The sequence below is a fragment of the Mytilus trossulus genome, unplaced genomic scaffold, assembly GCF_036588685.1.
Source record: "Mytilus trossulus isolate FHL-02 unplaced genomic scaffold, PNRI_Mtr1.1.1.hap1 h1tg000187l__unscaffolded, whole genome shotgun sequence".
NCBI lineage: Eukaryota > Metazoa > Mollusca > Bivalvia > Mytilida > Mytilidae > Mytilus > Mytilus trossulus.
In genome coordinates this window covers 108,165-132,484 of record NW_026963309.1, presented here as the reverse complement: position 1 = coordinate 132,484, position 24,320 = coordinate 108,165, and the positions used below count along the sequence as shown (strand labels likewise).

The following is a 24,320-nucleotide window of genomic DNA, read 5'->3' as shown; positions in this document are numbered from 1 at the left end:
TATATATGACATCTACGTGTTAGGGTAGTTCTACTTCAATACTATATATGACACATCTACGTGTAACGTTATAGTAGTTCTACTTCAATACTATATATGACATCTACGTGTTAGGGTAGTTCTACATTTACTTCAATACTTTATATGACATCTACGTGTTAGGGTAGTTCTACTTCAATACTATATATGACATCTACATGTTTACAGGAATGATTCCAGGTGTTTTCAAATGGGTCCCTTGAACATCAAATTGGGAATTTTTATCCCTATTGGGAAATTTTTATGCATAAAATCAAAGACGTAATCATATCACTTTCCTGTAAAAACGGAAAATGTATATTAATTTTAACTTCTACACTGATTTAAGAAGTTGTAACATTTTGAATAATTATGGATGTGCTACTGATTATGATAAATAATATATGATTCTGATCTCATAGATAAGATCACCAGATTTTTTGAAAGATATTGGATTGAGACCAAGGAAGTTGTATTACATGAATATCATTGCACATGATGCACTAGTTCAAATAATTATGACGTCTTGAAAGGCTATTATATTTTTTTTTCTTTGACCCCTTACTTCGAAGTAACCTAGGCATATCATATAGAGAATAATACATGGCAAAATCCGTATCATGTGCCGTATCATCCCGAGATACCAATATCAGCCCGAGGGATGATATTGATCGAGGGTGATACAGCGTGTGATACGGATTGTGCCATGTAATATTAATCTGTTTATTATATATTTTTTAAAACCAAATTAAAATCGTAAAAAAATGCATTTGTGCAGAAACAAACTTCACGAAAATTATGACCAAATAAACATATTTCTACATCTTTTTGTACATCGCTCGTCCAGTTACTGGGTAATAATTATTTGGAAAAAAATCGATTTTAGTTGAAGTGATAGGACGTTTTTTTCTTATCGAAATTATTTTTTCCACTAAGCCTTAAAATGCAGCAACTGGACGTCATAGGTCAAACCTTGACGTCATTCTAATTATGACGTCGCGCCATGTATGCGATACGGATTATGCGATACAGGGTAGGTGATACAGACTGGAAAAAAGAACCTTTATTAGACATACAAAATTGCTGTATTTTGTACTATACGCTATATATACATGATATATGATAAATATTCATAAACATATATACCAGCTAACATTAATCTATGGCAAGCCGTTTTACTATTCAATCAAATGTCAAGATATCTCATGTTGTATATATAAGATATCTCATTTAATATATAAGATATCTTCTATAATTTCATTTACATAAGATGTGTTATACATGTATATTATATGAGATATCTTATATATATAACAAATGTATTATATGAAATATTTCATAAGTTTATTAGAGATCTCATGAAGTATATGAGATATCTTATAAATATCTTTTATAATTTAAAAGATATCTTATATAATTGATAAGAATTTTCATATAGTTTCTAAGATATCTTATATAGTTTATGGGATATCTTATAAAGAAAATTATATAAGATGTCTTATATAAAGGAAATTATACAAGATATCTTATAAACTATATATTTTATAAGATATCTTATATACTTGATAAGATATCTCCTAAAGTTATTAAGATATCTTATGAATATATTTCAGATTAGATATCTTATATACATTTTGTAGTTTATGAGATATACAGTATATATATATATTTAAGATATCTTATAAAGTTTATAAGATAGTTTATAAGATAGTTTATAAGATAGTTTTTAAGATATCTTTAAGATTATGGGATATCTAATCAAGAAAATTATATAAGATAAACTGTTTATCATGATATATATGATATACAATATGTATAAGAAGCATACATTTATCATATGCTTACTGCCCGGCCCCCATTGATGTATATACCTCACATCTTCTTTATTCATCATTGTTCATAAGGACAAGAATGCTGGTCTATGTTAATGTCAACATTATTTACTGGGCTCAGTGTTGACATGACTGAAGGCCGCTGTACTTAGACCTTAGTCCAAATAATCATGACGTCTGGCATGGTTATTTTTTTTCTGAGAAGCTGTCACAGAAAAACTTAAATACATGTAACTTTTTCAGATGTCATAATTATTTTGATTTAGTAACTATCTTGATAATTTAATTAAAATCAAGAATACAGGTCAAAGAAATCCAAATAATTATGATTCTGTCCCAGACATGCCAGAAAAAATTGTATTGCTGCCCCCCCCCCCTTTTCCCCCCAAAAAAAATAGAAAAAAAAATACCATTGACAGACGTCATAATACATGTATTTAAACTATTTGGACTAATTCGACCTTTAATCATTTAAATAATGATAATCATGATAATCATTTGTTAACTGTTCATGCATTGTAACTTGGATGGAAAGTTATCTTATTGGCACACATGGCACATGTTCTTATAAACTGTTGGTTTTATAATTTTGCAATCATAACCAGCAAAATATAAACATGATAAATACATATATATACATACATTTGACATATAAATACATATAAACTAGAACACACCCGTGATATCGCGGGTCCCGTGACTGAAACAATTGAAAACTGTACCTATATTTTTAGTCCAGATTTTTAGTATTCGTATTGTAATCTTAGAAAGTCTTACTGATTTAAATACTACAATAGGTAACAATTTGACAATTTAGCAGTGTCAACCCTGTGAGTATGACCCGTGTTTATAGCATATTAATCCTGAATACGCCGTTTGTTGGTGCGCCTGTTAGATGCGGAACGTACAGATAAGGTAATAGGTATTAACAGGTGAATATACTATTGGTATCGGTATCAGACTCGACCCGAAACTTCTTAATTATTGGCAATATTAATTACGTGGAAAACAAAAGGGCCTGGAGTGGTGTAATTTTTAATCTACACCTTTGTACTATATTAGTTATATATAAAGTTGAATTCTTTGATTCGTCGTTATTACGTGATGACGGCTGACAAATTGGACCTCGTAATTTTAGTATTATAGATACATATAATATGTTTCTTTCTGTCATAACATTGAATGGTTTATTTACGATCATTTACCATCTTCAAATAGCAAATATATTATAGTATTAATGCATGGGTGTTTTTATAATGGCCCTGTTATGTATGTCCAAGGTCTGTAATAATGGTCCAGGAAGTCTGTAATGGCCCGACCAAGACCATTATTACTTACCAAGGACATATAACAGGGCCATGATAAAAACACCCATGCATTAATACATTTATTATCCAACTGAACATGCTGAACAAAAGTGGGTATCGGGACCGTTCGCCCTAATAACATGTTCGCCCTGGGTATGTTCGCCTTGAGTTCATTCGCCCATAGAGTCTGTTTGCCCTATTAAAAAAATATTAATATTCAGGGCATTGAAGTTGAATAAACTTATTCAGATATTTCTATGGTATATATATTCTTGAAATTTATGGAAACAGCGAAATATTTAAAAGTGTATGGCTTGTTTAGGATCATTATAATTGTTCAATGACAAAATAATTCGGATCACTGATTATTTTGATATTTGTCTTTTGATGGATTATTAATAAAAATCAAATGTTTTGTTTTGATAAAATATTCAGCTTGAAATTAATAAAAACAATGATATACCAACTGTTAATCATGAAACATGTTTGTTTACAAGTTCATTTAGTATTATACTCTGAGAGTAGTCATCAATAAAGAGAAAATCAAAGGGAAAATTATAAATTGATTGCGGGAATATAAATATTCTGTCAATTTTTCAACAAACTTTAACATATTTTGTTCAAATACTTAAAATTAGGAAATCAGAACAATTAGAAAAAAATAAAAATCAGGGCGAATGGACCCTGGGCGAACAGGATTCAGGGCGAACAGATACCAGGGCGAACATGGCGAACAAGAATCAGGGCGAACGGACCCGGATTCACAAAAGTGTATGTTTTGCTGTCAACTTGATGTACTCTCTACTCTTTTAATGACAGTGTAGTTGGAAAAAATAATTTGTACTTCACCATCATAAAGCTTTAAATATATCAAATATCCAAGATATTAAGTTGACAGATGTTATGTGTTGAAAAACTGGATGAACAGTGATCCCTATATTTGAAAATCAGCGGCCATGTTAAACTTATTATATTTGATATTAACACTCAGTCTGTTTTTCTGTAATGGCCGTTTTTTCTGTAATGGCCCTGTTTTTCTGTAATGGCCCTGTTTTTCTATAATGGCCTTGTTTTTCTGTAATGGCCCTGTATTAATGTCCAGTTTGTCTGTATATTAAGCCCAGTTTGGGTTTATAATAAACAGTCAATTTTGGCAATAATGTACTTACTACTTAGTTAGTTAATATAAGTCTGTACGAGTGAGTACTATCTTGTTTGGCTTTCACGTTATATAACATCATCAAGTCTATCCATATATTATTCACTCCGGTTTGTAAAAATATAATTTAAATCATTCATGTCATTGTCTTCTCATTTACTTTATACGTTTTCTTTACGTGGATAATATGGGTACACGACAACTCGTACTTTCGGCAAGTCGTACTCAACCAACTCGTACCCTATTTTTACCAACTCGTAACCATGTTTTATTTGATATTATTTATCTATTTTATATGCATAGTTATTGTAACTTTCTTTTGTATATCACTATATAGCAAAATACAAATAAAAAAACAACTTTCATTGTTAATAAAATGCAATCATAATTGTTTTAAATAAGCTTATAAAATGCTAATCGTTATAATCATTAATATTCCTTAGAATTGATTGTTTGAAATTGAAGTATAATTGTAATTTTATATATATCCTTTTAGAAATGTAGTCAAATATATAACAGAAAAAAGTATTATGTTGTATTCCACATGTTCCATGCAAACTTTCGATATATTGTGTATCTCAATAATATTTTTCCCTAATCCTGTTATTGGGTCCATGTATTGGCTTAATTTTTATTTTAACTTTTATACTTTTACAATCCAAATGTGCTACTGTATAATTGATGTCAATACGTATATAAATGATAGTAGTATTGTGATGAAATATACATTTTAAAATATTGTGCAAACGTACATGCAGAAAGATTCTTCACAAGAGACCAAAAATGACACAGAAATGAACAACTATAGGTAATCGAACAGTCTTCAACCATGAGCAAAGCCCACCCATACCACATAGTCAGCTATAAAATGACCATGTAAAACAATTCAAACGAGAAAACGAACTGACTGCCATACTTATATATAAAAAAAAAACAACAACAAAAAACAGTGTTAACACATAAACAAACAACGTGTTTATCGCAATATTCAGTGGACCAACGTTATCTTTCCAGATTCCCTACCTTAATTATCTGTAAGTTCCTCCTATGTCAGGCGAACAACAATAACGGTGAAGATAGGGATTCGATACAGAACAAACGAGTGCATTATTCATTTTATCAAGGATTTATGTAATATAGGGTAAGATTTTTTATAAGTAGACAGAAAATGGCATTATGCATAAAATTCTACTGCCTATAGCCAGAGACATATAATATTATATGTCTCTGCTAATAGCAAGCTTGAAAGGTCCATACATGACAAAATGAAATTTAAAATAGTTTTAGCATAATAAAAACCTGCAGAATGTTGTATGACATACGTGTAGGAAGTAAAGTTTTAAAGTAAGACAAATAGATGTTGTATAATAGGCTCTACAAATTCAAATTTCTTTTCAACTTTTTTTTTTTTTTAATTCAGAATGCCAAAAGAGGAAAAGATGTAGTAAGTTAACAAAAGGAGTTAAAAAGAAAGGTAATCCTCGACCAAGGACAGCTGTTGAAACCATTATGGAGGAGATATATGTTGGCTTGCAGTCTCAATCCACACTGAAGATGAAAAGGATCATCCAATAGACCACTTTCGAGTTCATCCGTCACCGGAAAAAAACTCGTCAATTATACGCGCCTTTATCATCGTCATTTGTGCGTTTAGGGGCGTCATCACTTCCTTCAAATGTTGAGCGAGTGGTTGGAAAACTATAATTCTATATTGTACGAATTATTCGGCAGATTGAATTCTCAAAATTGACAATCAACACTGCTGTCATTAGGGAAATGTCAGTAAGTACCTACAGAGCAACCATTATTTCTAGTTCATCCTGCACAAAGACGATAACTAAGACGCTTGACGAACGTAAATAGTGCAGGGATACAGGCGAGCCCCTCTATCTGGTAAATGACGTCATAAAGGCGTGTATAATTGACGAGTTTTTGCCGGTGACGGATGAACTCGAAAGTGGTCTATTATGACACATCTCTGGTCGAGTTTGTACGTTCTGAGGAAATTTCTATTACATCAGAAGAAGACAAAGGAGAACTCTTGTTAGATGAACACTCTGACCACACTTATGCAGCAAAAGAACAGCCATTTCAGAATGAAAAAATAAGTACACTTGAATTTGATTGTCATGCTGATTTTTTTCTTGCACCACTGGAAGGCACAGAGCAACTGATTACACAATAATTGAGATATTTGCGGTGAATGAGACACACAATGAACATGAAGAACCTTGCCTTTCTCCCATTATCCCTTTGAGTTTCAGACTTTATGCAATTTATTACAAGTTAGCATCAATGATACATGTACATATATCCTTAGCTGTACAGATACCGAAATTTGCAAACAGTTGAACTGTACCAGATCAGTTGCAGGGAAATTAGCATGAAGCTCTCATATTGTATTATGTGTCTCTGCTATAGCCCAGCAAACATTAAATCATGTGGATTAAATAATAATAACACGGGTATTAAATGGGTTCTTTTGTCTATTGTGATTATAATAAAACTCTTAAGGTGGTACCCAACACCTTGACTAAAATTTATTTGGCTCGTTTAATTTTCATAAAATTTTTACAAAATACTTACTTTGACCAGGAAGCAGGACAAGTCACCCAAATGGCAAGTCGCCCCACCTAATCGCCCCACTTTTTCACCAACTCGCCTCACTTTAAAAAAAAACCGCCCCAACCTGGATCACCAACTCTCCCCACTTTTTAAAAAATCGCCCCACATGTGAAATTGGTAAAATCATGTTTAATATTACTCCTGCCAACTCGCCCCACTTAATGGAAAACGGTAATATTTAGATTAATATGAAATTAAAAATATACTTACCATGACAAACACGTCACAAAAATGCTGTTCCTAACCTTCTATTTGTTTTATTTCAACTATGCAGAAGAAAAGAACCAAAGAAAAGGAAGCATTTCAAACATTCTCATAAGTGGGACCAATTGGAAAGCCAACACACATTTCAGTTTAATTATTTTATTCGTAAGTGGGGCTAGTTGGTAGCCTTTAACTCTATTCATACTTGTACTATTCATAAGTGGGGCTAGTTGACATTCACGTTAGCGAAATATTAATACTCACTTCTTACTGTTATATTAAACAAGAGGCTCTCAAGAGCCTGAATCGCTCACCTTAATTTTTTTGGTTAAATCTCTCATCAATGATTATTTTGGCTTTTCAATTTATTTAAATGTTCTTTGAATCGTCCTATTTTCTTCAAAAGCAAAAAAAAAAATCTTTTCTCCTTTGTTCTATTTTAGCCATAGGAGCTATGTTTCTTGACATACAAGGAAATAAAATATAAAATTTATACTAAATACTCTGAAACTCATTTAGCCTAAGTTTGGCTGAAATTGATACAGCAGTTTCAAAGGAGAAGATTTTTTAAAGTAAGTCAACATGATGAACATACAATGTATTGTGAAAAAAGTCTTTAAAGGGCAATAACTCCTTAAGGGGTCAATTGACAATTTTGGTCAAATTGACTTATTTGTAGATCTTACTTCGCTTAACATTTTTGCTATAACAGTTTATCTGTATCTATAATAATATTCAAGATAATAACCAAAAACTGCAAAATTTCTTTAAAATCATCAATTTAGGGCATTATACCTGAAAAACCAGTTACCCAACTCGGCTGAAAATTTCAGGACAGGTAGACCTTGACCTAATAAATACTTTAACTTCTTGTCTTATTTGCTCTAAATGCTGGATTTTTTTAGATATAAGCCAAAAACTGCATTTTACCCTGTGTTCTATTTTTAGCCATGACGGCCATGTTTTTTGACGAAATAGAAAATAAAACACAAACTTTATTTTATACACCCTACTGATCATTCAGTTTGGTTGAATTTGGTTGAGTAGTCTTAGAGGAGAAGATTTTTAAAGTTAGCAAATATGATGAACAAATTGTGAAAAATTGTCATTAAAGGACAATAACCCCTTAAGGGGTCAATTGACAATTTTGGTCATATTAACTTATTTGTAGATCTTACTTTGCGGATCATTTTTGCTGTTTACAGTTTATCTTTATCTATAATAATATTCAAGATAATGACCAAAAACTGCAAAATTTCCTTAAAATTACCAATTAAGTGGCAGCAACCCAACAATGGGTTGTTTGATTCATCTGAAAATTTCAGGGCTGATAGATCTTGACCTAATGAACATTTTTACCCCTGTCAGATTTGCTCTAAATGCTTTCGTTTTTGAGATATAAGCCAACAACTGCATTTGACCCCTATGTTCTATTTTTAGCAATGGCGACCATGTTTGTTGATAGATCAAAACTTCTGATACAATTTATAAACTAGATACCCTAAGGAACATTCAGTTAAAGTTTGGAAGTATTTGGCCTAGTAGTTTCAGAGGAGAAGATTCTTGAAATAGTTTACGACGACAGACGACGACAGACGACAGAGTAAGGTAAACCAGTATTGAATACGAATACACAGATACACGTAAATTACGTATCACATTCCGATTTAGTGTATATTCAAAGGTCAAGCATTTGTAAAAGTAAATGTGACACTCGATGTAAATTTCATAGAATGTAAACATTGAACATTGTCTACTTGCAATACATTTTACTTGCTACTTTGTTAATAACAGTTCAAGGTATTCTATATAATATTTCTGCATTTTATAACCTGTGATATTTGAAAAGTATTATATTTATGTTATATGAAATAGCTTGTTATTTATATATGTTGTATTGCTATTTCAGACTTGTTTACATACTGGTACAATAAAGCATCAGAACCCTTAGCTCTTGTTGGTGTTATTCATTAACGCATAGAAAACCACCTACTATATTTATATGTTTATTGTGTTAATATATGTTGGTCACAAACTAAAGTTTATACGACAATAAAATATTTGATTAGATTTGATTTGTTATTCTAAGACATTTAAACCATCATGTGTCCACGTGGATCTCTGTGAGTTAAACCTATCAAATACAGTTATATTTAATAACAATAAGTGAACAATCCACATGACAAAAATACTATCTTTTTTTTCTCAAGAAATAGCCGGTTCATGAAATACAAGGCAAAACGTACTAATAATGATCAATAATGAAAAAACTAGGAAGAATTTAAGCTCATGAGAAGAAAAAAAGTTAAACTAGATTAGAAGAAGCACATCAAAATTATATATCACAACTATTGGAAGTAGACGAAGAGGGTGAGAGAAAAAAACACTTAGCTGTTGTTTGAAAAAGTTTTGACAATATGTTAAATCAAACAAAAGAGACTCCTGTGCAATGTAGCACCACTTATTTCAAATGGAAAACTAATGGAAGACAGCAAAGGGAAAGTAGAAGCACTTAACCATCAATTTGTATCTGTTTTTACTGAGTGAACATACATCAGCATGATCAGGTCAACCAAAACTAAATGGCAGCCCATCGCATGATATAGACCATCTAGAGATAACAGTAGCAGGAGTAAGAAGTGTCTTAGTTATGTCAATCCGTGAAAGCAAATTGACCAGCTAACAAACCAAACAGAGACCTAAAGGAATGTGCTAAAAGTATCTCGCCATACATAAAAGATCATATGAATCTTTTAAAATCAGTAACAACAATTGAAGATATTGCAAAACATCAAGATTACAACCACAGAACTACGGGCTCCCGACTTAAAGCATTGTGTACGCTTCAGAATTGAAAACGTATCATTTTAAGGTGAAATTGTACAATGACAGCCGAGTAACTTGATTACTTTCTGGAGAATTCAAACTATCCGTTGCCTTTGAATGTGACCTTTAAATAAAAAATTAATGGTTCCAAACTTACTTTGCCAAACAATGCATCTCTCTAAAGTGCTATTCGACGCCTTTTTTTTTTAATTTTAAAACACCAAAAGTTTAAACGCTAGTGAACAAAAAATATAGCCAATATCTAGATGTCCCAATTTCGCAACTTGTTACAGGTTACACAGTGATATTATAATGAGGTTTTTTTTTTATCACTTATTCATATCACACTCCGTTCAGTGCGAGAACTATCTCTTTGTTTTAGTATATGACTTTTGTGTACATTAAAATACTTTATATTTCACATTTGAAGGAATTATTGTAACCATGGTAACATTGTTTACTCGTGTGGCAATGTATTTAATACATTTTTTGGCTATTCCGTGTCATGATGATATTTATTTGGTTAAACTGTATGGAAGGCCAAAACTGGGCATATCAAGACAGTTTTGACGTTCCATATAATTGTAATTTGTTTGTTATAATGTACCAAACCTACTGTAATTGCTTATGGAAGTTAACAGACGGACCTAATCACGTCCAATGCTCAGTCCAATAATGGATATTATGTTTTTTGGTCAGTCTGACCGTTCATTTTTTGTCCGTCTGTCCCGCTTCAGGTCAAAGTTATTTGTTAAAGTTTTTGGTTGAGGTAGTTTTTGATGAAGTTCAAATCCAATTAATTAACTTGAAACTTAGTACACATGTTCCTTATTTAAATGCCAAATTACAGTTTTTATCCCAATTTCACGGTCCAAAGAACATACAAAATGATCTGAGTGATGATGGGGCATCCGTGTACCATGAAATCAGGGGCGGATTCAGTCATTTAAAAAAGGGGGTACCAACCCAGGACAAAAGAGGGTCCAACTATATGTCCCCATTCAAATGCACTGATCGTCCACGAGAAAGGGGTTCCAACCCCCGGAATCCTCCCCCTGGATCAACCACGGAAATGAGGTCTGGTAAACCCTGTTGGGCAGATATGTAGACCATGCAAAGGACACTTATGCCAAATACAGTTATTTTTACTCAAAATAAATGAATAATCCAGATGACGAAATACTCATTATTTTTTTTAGAAATAGATGAACCAAAAAAATTAGGTCATGGACAAATGAAAAACAGAAACAAATGCGTTCCATTATTATAATTTATATATTTTTTTATTCCTTTGACCATCTTATGAAATAAAACCAGCGACTGCATATATATATATCTTGCTTCCTTTGTCAAATTTAGCAATTCAAACATTCATAGCTATTTTGTCTTAAGTTCAAAGAGTCAAGTTTTTTTTCCCTTGACATGTACGGAAAAGTTCAACATAGTTACATTTGATTTCATATATTTGCACGATAAGCGCGCACTGATTCCCAGACGTTTATAAGAATGAAACAGGTACTTCTGGTCTTAACAGCTGTTCAAATATCTTAATCTTATATTTTAAGAAATGTTTTACATGTACTTAGTGTTCTCATATCCCTAAGCTATTTTCAATTCACACTAAAATAATACAACGATTTTACTGACTGGCACAGTTCCAACTACATTTACTGGTCAACAACGAGCAAACTACAAACCGCACAGCAAGCTTTAGTGGCCACAAAATGTCAAAATGTAAAACATTTGTGTAAAACAATTTAATAGAGTAAACTAACGCACTGATTTTACATTATACTGATTATTACAAAACACTCATCGAAAAATAATAAAAATACTGCAATATATGACAACAACATGTATCTTCATGTAATTAACGTGATTCAATTCTGTTCTAATGTAAATTCTGCAATTTACAAAGACGAATTAAAACCTTCACCACAAAAACCAGTCATGGAGTTTTGTTATCACCTGTATGTTTTCTCATGTGTCTGTGTACATTTCCAAGCTTACTCAACCCTTTATCACATACATCACAGTTATGAGGTTTATGCTGACTTGAACCCTTGCCACACATATCACATTCATAAGGTTTATCTCATATACATATATGTGTCCTTATGTGATTCTGGAAATTCCAAAGCTGACTAGATCGTTTACCACAAACATCACAGAAATTAAGGTGTATCTCCCATATGTGTTCACATGTGATTCTAGACATTCCGAAGCCGACTAAATCGTTTACCACAGACATCACAGTTATCTTATGAGTTTTATCTCCTGTACGTGTTTTCATGAGACGTTGTGACTTACTAATGTGTCTCTCCCATATACATCAGTCATGAAGTTGTTCATCTGAATGTGTTAGAATGTGTTTTTGTAAATAAGCAAGCCGACTAAACACTTTACCACCTATACATCACACTAATGAGGTTTATCACCTGTATGTATAAAAAATTATCATGTGACGTTTTAAATTACTAGGAAGTGTAAATTTTTGGCAACATACATTAGTCATGTGGTTTATCACCTGTATGTATTCTCTTTATATGTCTCTTTAAATCACTATGCTGCCTAAACCCTTTACCACATGCATCACAGTCATAAGGTTTGTCGCCTGTATGTATTAACATGTGACGTTTTAAATTACTAGGATGTGTAAACTCTTTGCAACACACATCACAGTCGTGAGGTTTATCGCCTGTATGCATTCTTATATGTCTCTGTAAATCACTATACTGACTAAACCCCTTACCACATATATCACATTCATGAGGTTTATCCCCTGTATGTGTACTCATGTGTCTGTTTAAATTACCAAGCTGACTAAACCTTTTACCACACACTTTACATTTATGAGGTTTATCACCTGTATGTGTTTTCGAGTGTCTCTGTAAATTACCATGTTCAATAAACCGTTTACCACATACATCACAGTTATGAGGTTTATCACCTGTATGTATTCTCATATGTGTTTGTAAACTATCAGACCGAATAAAACTTTTACCACATACATCACAGACATACGGTTTATCACCTGTATGTATTCTCAAGTGTCTCTTTAAGTCTTTACTTTTACTTAATTCTCTGCCACATACATCACATTTGTGAAGATTTTTGCCAGTGTGTGTTTTCACATGTCTCTTCAAGTCACTACTTTGACCAAATTCTCTAGGACAAACAGCACAGTCATGAGGTTTTTCACCAGCATGTGTTCTAATATGTCTCTTGAAATCATCACTTTTACTGAATTCTCGTCCACAAACATCACATTCATGAAGTGTGTCAGTCTGCATGGTTTGTGTTCTTACGTGTCTCGGTTAACGGTGTTTGCCATTGATTGTGACGAAATCTTCTACCTCTTTTTCATGTGAATGTACAACTCTGTAAGGAACAAAATAATAAAATATAGACATAAACCGTTTGATGCTTTCCTGCAAATTACACATAAAATATTTATTTTGACTTTCTCTGCATTCATCTTTTATGCATCTACTTGTTTGGGTAATTCAATTCCATACTACATGTACCTCACTATTTCTTCATTCATAAAATAATAATGTTGGTAAATGTAAACATGGTTAACTATTAAAAGGCAATATTTTTACATACATACAATGACATAACTTTTAATACTTTTCATTTATTATGATTTGGATCATGTGAATGCAGAGGAAGATTAAGGGTTCAAGGAGCCCAGGGAAAAACAAGAGTGCACACACTGAAATGTCTCGCCTTCTTTACTAATCATTGATATTATGTTGATAGTCCTAAGTATAAAGCTTTATTATAACCATGACAACTGTCACATAAACTCAACATTAATCAAGATAGCTACACAAAGACCAATGAACCATGAAAATGAGGTCAAGGTCAGATGAACCATGCCAGGAAGAAATGTACAGCTAACAATGCTTCCATACAACAAATATAGTTGACCTTTTACTAAAAGTTTAAGAAAAATAGACCAAAACACATAAACTTAACACTGTGCAATGAACCGTGAAATTGAGATCATGGTCAAATAAAACCTGCGGGACTGACATTTAGATCATAATATATTTCAGTACACAAAATATAGTTGACCTTTGGCATATAATATTAGATAAAAAGACCAAAACTTAAAAAAATAACTTTGACCACTGAACCATGAAAAGGTCAGATGACATCTACCTGCTAGACATGTACACCTTGCAAAAATTCCATACAACACATATAGTAGACCTATTGCATAAAGTATGAGAAAAACAGACCAAATCACAAAAACTCAACTATAACCACTGAACTATGAAAATGAGGTCAAGGTCAGGTGACTTCTGCCAGTTGGACATGTACACCTTACAGTCCTTCCATACACCAAATATACTAGCCCTATTGCTTATAGTATCTGAGATATGGACTTGACCACCAAAACTTAACCTTGTTCACTGATCCATGAAGAGGACATTGCAAGGTACGCACATACCCAATATAGTTATCTTATTACTTATAATAAGAGAGAAATAAACATTACAAAAAAATAACTTTGACCACTGAACCATGAAAAGGTCAGATGACATCTACCTGCTAGACATGTACACCTTGCACTAATTCCATACAACACATATAGTAGACCTATTGCATAAAGTATGAGAAAAACAGACCAAATCACAAAAACTCAACTATAACCACTGAACTATGAAAATGAGGTCAAGGTCAGGTGATTTATGCCAGTTGGACATGTACACCTTACAGTCCTTCCATACACCAAATATACTAGCCCTATTGCTTATAGTATCTGAGATATGGACTTGACCACCAAAACTTAACCTTGTTCACTGATCCATGAAGAGGACATTGCAAGGTACGCACATACCCAATATAGTTATCTTATTACTTATAATAAGAGAGAAATCAACATTACAAAAATTCTGAACTTTTTTTTCAAGTGGTCACTGAACCATGAAAATGAGGTCAAGGACATTGGACATGTGACTGTCGGAAACTTCGTAACATGAGGCTTCTATATACAAAGAACGAAGCACCAAGGTCTTACACCTTCTAAAATATAAATCTTTTAAGAAGTGAGCTAAAACCGCCGCCGCCGCCGGATCACTATCCCTATGTCGAGCTTTCTGCAACAAAAGTTGCAGGCTCGACAAAAATTGGTTGGTTATAATGGGAATCACTAAAACGTAACGGGATCTCAGCCACTCTCTAAGGCAGACAGTGGGCACTCACTTATGAAAATTTCTGGATCCGCCAATTTGTCTCATTTATATTCATACCACTAACCATGCTAAGGCTGCAACCAATTGATTTTCTGGGGGGCTATGGTTTTTTTTCTGTGCAAACTTTTTTTTTCGCCTACGGCGAGAAACAATCTATTTAGCGACAAACCGAAAACAATTTTTTTCTTTCAATTTTATCATTACATATAGTGGCAGCTCAGGGTGAAACACACATTTTTTTTCTCAGGGTCCAAAACAATTTTTTTTTTCACCAACCTGGAAACACACTTTTTTTCAAAAAAAAAACCATAGCCTCCCCAGAAAATCAAATGGTTGCTGTCTAATCACATCTTCTTATTTATAACAAGCAGAACTTTGAGTATTGCATGACAATACATAGTGCCGTGACAGTTGAAAAGAATAATGTAATGGAACGAAATTCTAACTTGATCTACATGATCTATAACATGTATAACTTCACGTCTTGTCATGATGTGAACTACATAAAAATATCAAATCAATATCTTCAAGCAGAAAGGAAAAAAGTCTGGAAAAGGGACAGACAGACAGAGTTGGACTACTGGGCTGTCAGACCAATTGGGTATTGAAACTTATATGTGTAGTGTTGGACTAGCGGGGTGTCTGAATATTTGTGTATTGATGATCAAGTCAAAGGTTTTTCTCATTGTTGAAGTTCAAACGACTATAATTGCTAATATGATTATAATATATTGACATCTACTTCGTTTGAATTTTGGTGGATAATTAAAAAAGAACAATTTGCATAATATAACTAGAGGCTCTAAGGAGCCTGTGTCGCTCACCTTGATATATGTGTATTAAACAAAGGAAGCAGACAGTTCATGACAAAATTGTGTTTAGGTGATTGTGATGTGTTTGTACATCTTACTTTACTGAACACTCTTGCTATCTCTATCTATAATGAACTTGTCCGTGTAGTTTCAGTGGAAAATGTTGTTAAAAATTTCCAAATTTTATGAAAATTGTTAAAAATTTATTATAAAGGACAATAACTCCTTAGGGGGTCAATTGACCATTTTGGTCAATTTGACTTATTTTTGAGTCTTAAATTGCTGTACATTATTGCTGTTTACAGTTTATCTCTATCTATAAAAATATTCAGGATAATAACCCAAAACATCGAAATTTCCTTAAAATTACCAATTTAGGGGCAGCAACCTAAGAACGAGTTGTCCGATTCATCTAAAAATTTCAGAACAGATAGATCTTGACCAGATAAACAATTTTACCCATTGTCATATTTGCTCTAAATGCTCTTGTTTTTTAGTTATAAGCCAAAAACTGTATTTTATCCCTATGTTCTATTTTTAGCCATGGCGGCCATCTTGGTTGATTGGCCGGGTAACAAAACACAAATTTTCAACTAGATACATCAATGATGATTGTGGCCAAGTTTGGATTACTTTGGCCCAGTAGTTTCAGAGAAGAAGATTTTTGTAAAAGTTAACGACAGACGACGGACGACGGACGCCGGACGCCAAGTGATGAGAAAAGCTCACTTGGCCCTTCGGACCCGGTGAGCTAAAAATACTGATATAAATTCTGCATGTTCTGTCATGTCTGTTCAGTAAAATAATTAATATTTATTTTAGTGGTGTACGTCATATACATTTTTGTAGTAATGATAAATCCCAGACCATTAAAGGGGCACTAGCTGTCAAATTCATGGTCACCGATTTGACTCAAATTCTCATATTTGATTCATAACAATGTAAAACATTTATCCAAACTATCAAAAGTCTAAAATAAACAGTTTACAGAGCATTGGGTAGATAATATATAAGGTTCGTTTCGTTTGTATTTTAGTCCAGACGCCATCTAATTAACTATCAATTTGACCTCAGATGACCATATAAGCGATGTAAACATAAATAAAGGTACACACTATACTTATACGAACAGGAAATCGCTAATGAAATGTTAGGGTCAATAGGGTTTATCCAATAAAGAAATAAAGAAATCATTCAAATATGGAGAATTAACATTGTTTAAATAGCAAAGTGGGTTAGTCTTTATTGCCACAGGCAAAAAAATGGATCCAATTAAAAAAATCAACAAACAATCAGCATTTTTTATGTGCTGACAGTTGAAAACTGTAGAAAAAAATGTGACATTTCTTCAGTGGCAAAACCCCTAGTCATATTTAGAATATGCCTGTAGAATTGTTCTACTATAATAGTTGAAAATCAACTGCAAAATGATAGGTCTATCATTTAGAAACCCCATTTTGTACAGAATCCGATTATTGCTGCAAATAAAATACGTTTCGAAATTGACAAGTTCATGTAACTTTTCCCGTCAACAAATGTTACATGCACCTTTTCATTAGCTGATTAGCTTTGGAAACAAGTTATTGGTCCAGCATGGCAAATTTTGAAAGGTGACAACAATGGGTACAACTTGGATTTCATGATTTTCATCAATCAACTAAAGTATGAAAAATATAGAAGGTAAGAAAATTTATTTCATTTTCGTGTCAAAACTGCCCAATAATACTCATCTTTTTATAACAGTTGTATATTTTTTAAAGAAAGCTTTACCATAATTATTTTTCCCACATTTCAACCCACTGACAATAACATTCAATGTGGCTTTGTCATCTGTCACACTTGGCATCTACCAGTGATCAAGCAGATGATAAGAGAGTGGGACCAGGTTAATTTGACCTCACAATGAAGTGTTACATGCACTTTCTGGGTAAATTAGGTTCTCTGATAATGATGTGTGACTTGCTTTGCAAATTTGTCAAAAAACATAAGTTTATCTTGTATTTAAACAGGTTTTACCCTTATGATATTCATTTTATTGCTGGAGAGATTTCTGTACATAACATTGACACGAAAATATTTAACCAAGGAAAGGTGTCTATGATACATGCAAAAGCTTTTTTTGTACGGTTTGCCTTATCAATCTATTTTTTTACATGAAATACCAATTTGATGGCCAATTTGATTAACTAGTACTTGTATTCTTTCTCAGCATTATAAAGATAACTGGCCACTTAATTTGAAAACATAAAATGTAACATTGACACCAGAATAAAAACTATATTACTTTATTACACTTAAAGCATAATTGGCCAGTGCATAATATCAAATCAAATATAAATTTTGCTGAATTCTTAAAAGAGAAACAGTTGTTGATCTTTCTTGATTTCTAGACTTTACAATATTTACTTGTAATTCTTATTGTTTAAAGGCATGTAACATTGACACATCTTCTGTGTCCAGGTTACATGCTACAACCTAATAAATGTGCATACAATTATTCAATCAATAAAATCTTGTTGTAATTAAAATTTGCTTCATAAAAATGATATTAAAGAAATAAATGAGTTTTAATTATTTGTGTTTATCTTTTTCCTGATTGACTAGCATTTTTCCTCATCATTTGTTGGTGTTCCAGCCAATGTTACATTAACATAATACATAACCAAGAATTATTAAAGCATTGATTTCCAAACCTCTGTTATGAGCTTTAAAATTAATTTATCTGAGTTTATAAATGACTAACATCTGAAATATTGTCATCACACAATTTCTTTAATGCTCATATGATAACTTTATGAGTAACATGGACAACAATTTTTGTATCAAGTCTTTTTTTGTGTTACATGAGAAGATTTTACTGTGTTGAAATCAACAGTTAATCTAATTTTTAATATTCAAAGTTATTATCATGATACTTATTTAAAAAAAATAATGTATAAAGTAAACCCAAATTAAACTTTTTTTCATTAAGAAATTGTGTATGTAACAATGACAGAGTCTATTAAATATTTAGTCCTTTACATTTTCAGGCCAGTGTTTCATCCATAAACAAAACTTACTGCCATATGAAGCTATTATCTTATTTTTATTTTACAAAATTAAAGCGTTTTCATGTTTTACTGTTTAGTTTGTCTTTTAACACTAGTTAGTAACATTGACAACAATATTTTGTTACATGCAAAGGTATTACTTCCTTAAAGTCAGACATTTATATAACATTTTATAACCTAAATGATTAATTAGATATAACTGGGCAGCAATAATATTATTTCTCTAAAGTTGACTATTAAGCACACCACTTTCATCTTATGGTCTACATGTATGTAACATTGACATATAACCTTTTACTGTCTGTCAATGTAACATGCATGAACCGAACTGATAGCATTTACTAACTTATTTGCTATATAAAGAGATTGTTGATAATTTAACTTGTTTTACCACCATCAAACTTCATCTTCATAATTTTCTTAATATAGATATTCTTTTTAGAAGTGTATTTTCTTCATAGACAACAAAATTGGTGTCGTTCTTGAAAATTTACATGCAATTTTTAATAAAACAAATCTACAGGCAATATAAACCTAAGAAAGAAAAAGATGATCAGCAATAATTGTGATGAAGAATATTCTCAGGAAGATGCTGCAAAAAAAACCTGTCCCTGTCAACCAGTCAGATGTTGATGTTCCTGACAACCAGACAGATGGTGATGTCCCTGTCAGCCTGGAAGATGGTGATGTACATATCAGTCAATCAGTTAGTTGGTGATGTTCCTGACAGTCAGTCAGTCTGTGATGTTCTTGTAAGCCAGTCAGAGGGTAATGTCCCTGTCAGTCAACAGATGGTGATGACATAGTCAGCCTGGCAGATGGTGATGTTCATATTAGTCAGTCAGTTGGTGATGTTCCTGCCAGTCAGTCATATGGTAATGTTCCTGTCAGTCAGTCAGATGGTTATGTCCCTGTCAGCCAGTCAGATGGTGATGTCCCTGTCAGCCAGTCATATGGTGATATCCCTTTCAGCCTGTCAGATGGTGATAACCCTATCAGCCTGGCAGATTATGATGTCTGTGTTAGCCAGTCTGATAAGGTCCCTATTAGTGAGTCAGGTGGTGACGGTCCTTTCAGCCAGTCAGATGGTAGTGTCTGTCTGTGTCAGAAAACTAGACAATCCTAATGACTGTGTAAGCAGACATACTAGTGATCTCCATTTGACCATTCTACAGCAGTGTAGGAGATAGTTATTTCAAAATCTTAATTGTTTAGTTATCCCTTTTCAATCACCAGTCAACACATGTATTTACTGATGCTCATTATAGAAATCATGAGGAATTCAATTTGTTACATTTTTTTTAATTGTTATGCCAATAATTGACATTTCTGGTTATCTTTTGCATTATAAGAGGTTCAGGCTCCTCCTGATTTCAAAATAATAATAATAAACTCATCATGGATACCAGAATTGAAATTTTGTAGGCCTGAAACGCTTTTCGTCTACAAAAGACTCTTCAGTGACGCTATATATTATTGTAAATTTTATAATCAATGCATGGAATTTGGTTCAGATTGAGGGTAGGTTAATTGCTGTTTTGTTTTTTTTCTTTTTTTCAGATAGATAGTTGAAGATGTTGGAGACAGAAAACAAGAAACAAGAAACTTGATTTGAATGTTTGAAATAAAATTTATTGTTTAAATCTTAAAAAGTTATCATATATGTAAGTCCCAAGTCAGGAGCCTCTGGCCTTTGTTAGTCTTGTATTATTTTAATTTTAGTTTCTTGTGTACAATTTGGAAATTAGTATGGCGTTCATTATCACTGAACTAGTATATATTTGTTTAGGGGGCAGCTGAAGGACGCCTCCGGGTGCGGGAATTTCTCGCTACATTGAAGACCTGTTGGTGACCTTCTGCTGTTGTTTTTTTATTTGGTCGGGTTGTTGTCTCTTTGACACATTCCCCATTTCCATTCTCAATTTTAAGATTAACCAGCAGAAATAAAACGAGATAAGGGGTAATATGTCTATCAGACAACAACCCCAAAGATGAAATCCAAATTGTTCTTTATAGAAGTTATGTAAACCATTGAAAATAAGATTCTCCATAAATGCAGCTGTAGCAACCTCTCATAGATTTGTCCATATTTTGTCTTGGTTTTTCATACTATTAGTTTTAAGTGTAACTGTGTCACATGAATGAGGGATACATGTAATTATTTTGTACCCTTACTTTGTCAGTATTAGTTATTGAGTGAGAAACTTGTGGATGTTGATGTTTGTGTGGTTGTCTTCTTATCAATCTCATTCCTGTGCATAAAAAAATGGGTTGCTTACTTACTGATATAAAAATGTTTAATGTTGTGGGAATTTTGGATGACTCCTTCATCAATTGATCTACCTTTGGTCTGAATTTTATTTTTCTGGTTATTTTGACATTTGAAGCCTTCCATAGTGTACCACTATGCACAAGCATAACTACTGGACCTGGTATAGTTAAAAATATGTCTGCTGTCTGAAATTTAGGTGAATGGTTTCGATATTAACCACTTTTTAAATAATATCATATATTATATGAAAAGCGTGGGAGTATAATTGTATAATTTACATTCAGATGGTTGTTTGGAGGCTTTTTATATCTTTTAAGGTCAATTCTGGCATGGTTCATTATTCATATTTTTTGTGTCCACGTTACATGCAACATTTACGTCACTATTGTATGACAGAAATGAGATAATTGCAAAAATATTGATACATTTATTTAATGTGAGGGTAACACAATGAAACCGTGCCTTTTCATGTTCAGAAAGAAAATGATTCTTACTGTATTTATCTCTAAACATTGCATGTAACATTGGCAAAAAATAAGAGGAAACTTGTTTTCGCAAAATTTCTGACAGAAATGAAAATATATATTTTATAGTTTAGATGATAGACAATGTTTTGTGATCAATATATATGATATTGAATGTTGAATGAGTTACGGAATCAATAATCTCAATTTGAAAAACGTATCCATGTTACATGCTCCAAAATCATTATTTGCTTTGGTTCCATACTGACGCAAGTTTAAAAATGATTTTTTTTGGTTACAAATAGAAGGACACCATTTGTAGCAATAATTTGTAAAAAATTTAGAAGCTTATAATGATTTTTATTTTTGTCTTACAATGTCACACTAAAGTAGCATTAGCAAATTCCTGCCCATATATAACAATAAATATATCAAACACAATTTATAATTGCCGATCGCCCACAAGACTTGAAGGACACCAGATTTTATTATTATCTATCATAACAAACATAATATTTTATGCAAATAATATCTAATTATATAAACAATGCTTTCAATACGAAATGAAAACATTGACTCCGTCATAAACGAACCCGCCGGCCAAGAAAAATCAACAACCAAGTTACCCTAGTCGATATGGAAACCTGTGTCCAAACCCTAATGCTCGGAAGATCGTCTCGAGAGTTGTACTTGGACAATACTGAAAGTTAGCTCATGTTTACATAGACAAAATATCATCAAAATGTGCAATAGCAAACAAAAATACCAATATATAGTTAAAAAAAACAAGAAAAAATCAAACATTAATGAACCAACATTTAATCTGAACTTGATCTGTTCGAAGTTGGCGAGAGAATGGTCTAATAGGGAAATTTACCCGCCAAAAATGACCATTCATGTGATACTATAATTAATATCACGTCCATACATATATTAAAAGAACCGTTAGTACAATTAAAAACCAATTCTTCAGAGAACAATTGAAGGTCTTTCCACCTCGATAATTTAAATAAAATTTAGAAAAAGATGTTATAAAGGGTCAATCCTTGTTCATGTAATTTGGTACCTCAAATGATATAGAAAAATAAGATTAATAGGTATATGCAGAAGACTTAACTGTGTTTTAATGAACAAAAACAAATTTAAAGCAAAGGTCAAAATCTAGAACGTCAAGCTGACCTTTGACCTTGACCTCAATTTCAAGGTCATAGGTCAGTGATCTCAAATCAAAAGACCACAAGTCAATCACTTGTATGGTTGTAGAGAAATATCGATTTCAAATACAAAAGGGGAGAAAACTCCTAAAAGGGTTGACCAAAACACTTCGACTTAGATGGGTTGAAGTTGCCCCTTGTTGTAAAACACATTGTATCATTAACTGTTACAGTTTCTTTTAAATAACGATAACAAGTAAAATTCAAAATTTATAACATGACCTTGACCTTTGACCTTGACCTCAATTTCAAGGTCATGTTTCAGTGAACTCAAATTACAAAGTCTGAGGTCAATCACTTGTATGGTTGTGGAGTAATAATGGAGAAATAATGATTTTAAATACATAAGGGGAGAACACTCCTATAAGGGTTAACAAAAACACTTCGACTGAATAAGTCGAAGTTGTGCCTTATTGTAAACAGTGATTTTGCAAACATATCATATCATTAACTGTTACAGTTTCTTTTAAATAACGATAACAAGTAAAATTCAAAATTTATAACATGACCTTGACCTTTGACCTTGACCTCAATTTCAAGGTCATGTTTCAGTGAACTCAAATTACAAAGTCTGAGGTCAATCACTTGTATGGTTGTGGAGTAATAATGGAGAAATAATGATTTTAAATACATAAGGGGAGAACACTCCTATAAGGGTGACCTTTGACCTTGACCTCAATTTCCCTTATATGGACCAAGGACTTCATTTCAAAAGACTGTAGGCCTCTACAACTTATACTGTATGAATTAACCCAACATATCGTTTATTTAAAATTTTCAAAGGGAAATAACTCCCATAAGATGTCTTCTGATCACCTCAGTCAAAGTAAAACAAATCATTCTTAAGAGTATATAATGATGGAAAATTGTATGTTGGAAAAGGAAAATAAAATAAAGTAAACTTAGACAAATAAACTAATAAATAAATAAAATTGAATTAAATCGTATTGCTAAAGCTCCAAGGCAAAGTATGTGACGTAAGATTAAGTTATAAATAGTTTCGTTTTTTTTAAATAATATAGTTAATCTCATTTCTAGAGTTCTTTTGATCAAAGCTATTAATCTGACGTTGAGAAATAAATTAAATAAACTGTCATCTTTTAAAAGAATAAAAATGTTTGTAATTTGCCGTAGGAAAATAACCCTTAAAGTGTTTCTATTGTCCACTTAATAATTCTGTAAAGTAAGTTAAGATTTTGATAATCCTTTAATTGCTTTTATGTAACTAAATAAAATATATATTAATCATATAAATCTATAACATAAAAAGAGAATAGTTGACCAATAAAAAGTAACTTTATAATATTCAAAATTGACGCTTAAATTTCAT

General features: G+C 32.2%; 1 protein-coding gene and 1 pseudogene across 2 annotated transcripts in view; both read right to left on the bottom strand.

Annotated features, from left to right (window-relative positions):
• Positions 1-12,264, bottom strand: part of LOC134700864 (zinc finger protein 226-like) — a 15,481-nt pseudogene extending 3,217 nt beyond the window's left edge.
• The window catches only part of LOC134700899 (zinc finger protein 596-like), a 27,486-nt gene continuing 15,247 nt past the window's right edge, over positions 12,082-24,320 (bottom strand). For both annotated transcript variants that reach the window (XM_063562054.1, XM_063562055.1), the window contains exon 2: positions 12,082-13,352. In XM_063562054.1, the coding sequence (XP_063418124.1) occupies positions 12,479-13,264 (786 nt within the window). In that variant the 5' untranslated portion in view covers positions 13,265-13,352 and the 3' untranslated portion in view covers positions 12,082-12,478. The remainder of the gene's footprint in view (positions 13,353-24,320) is intronic.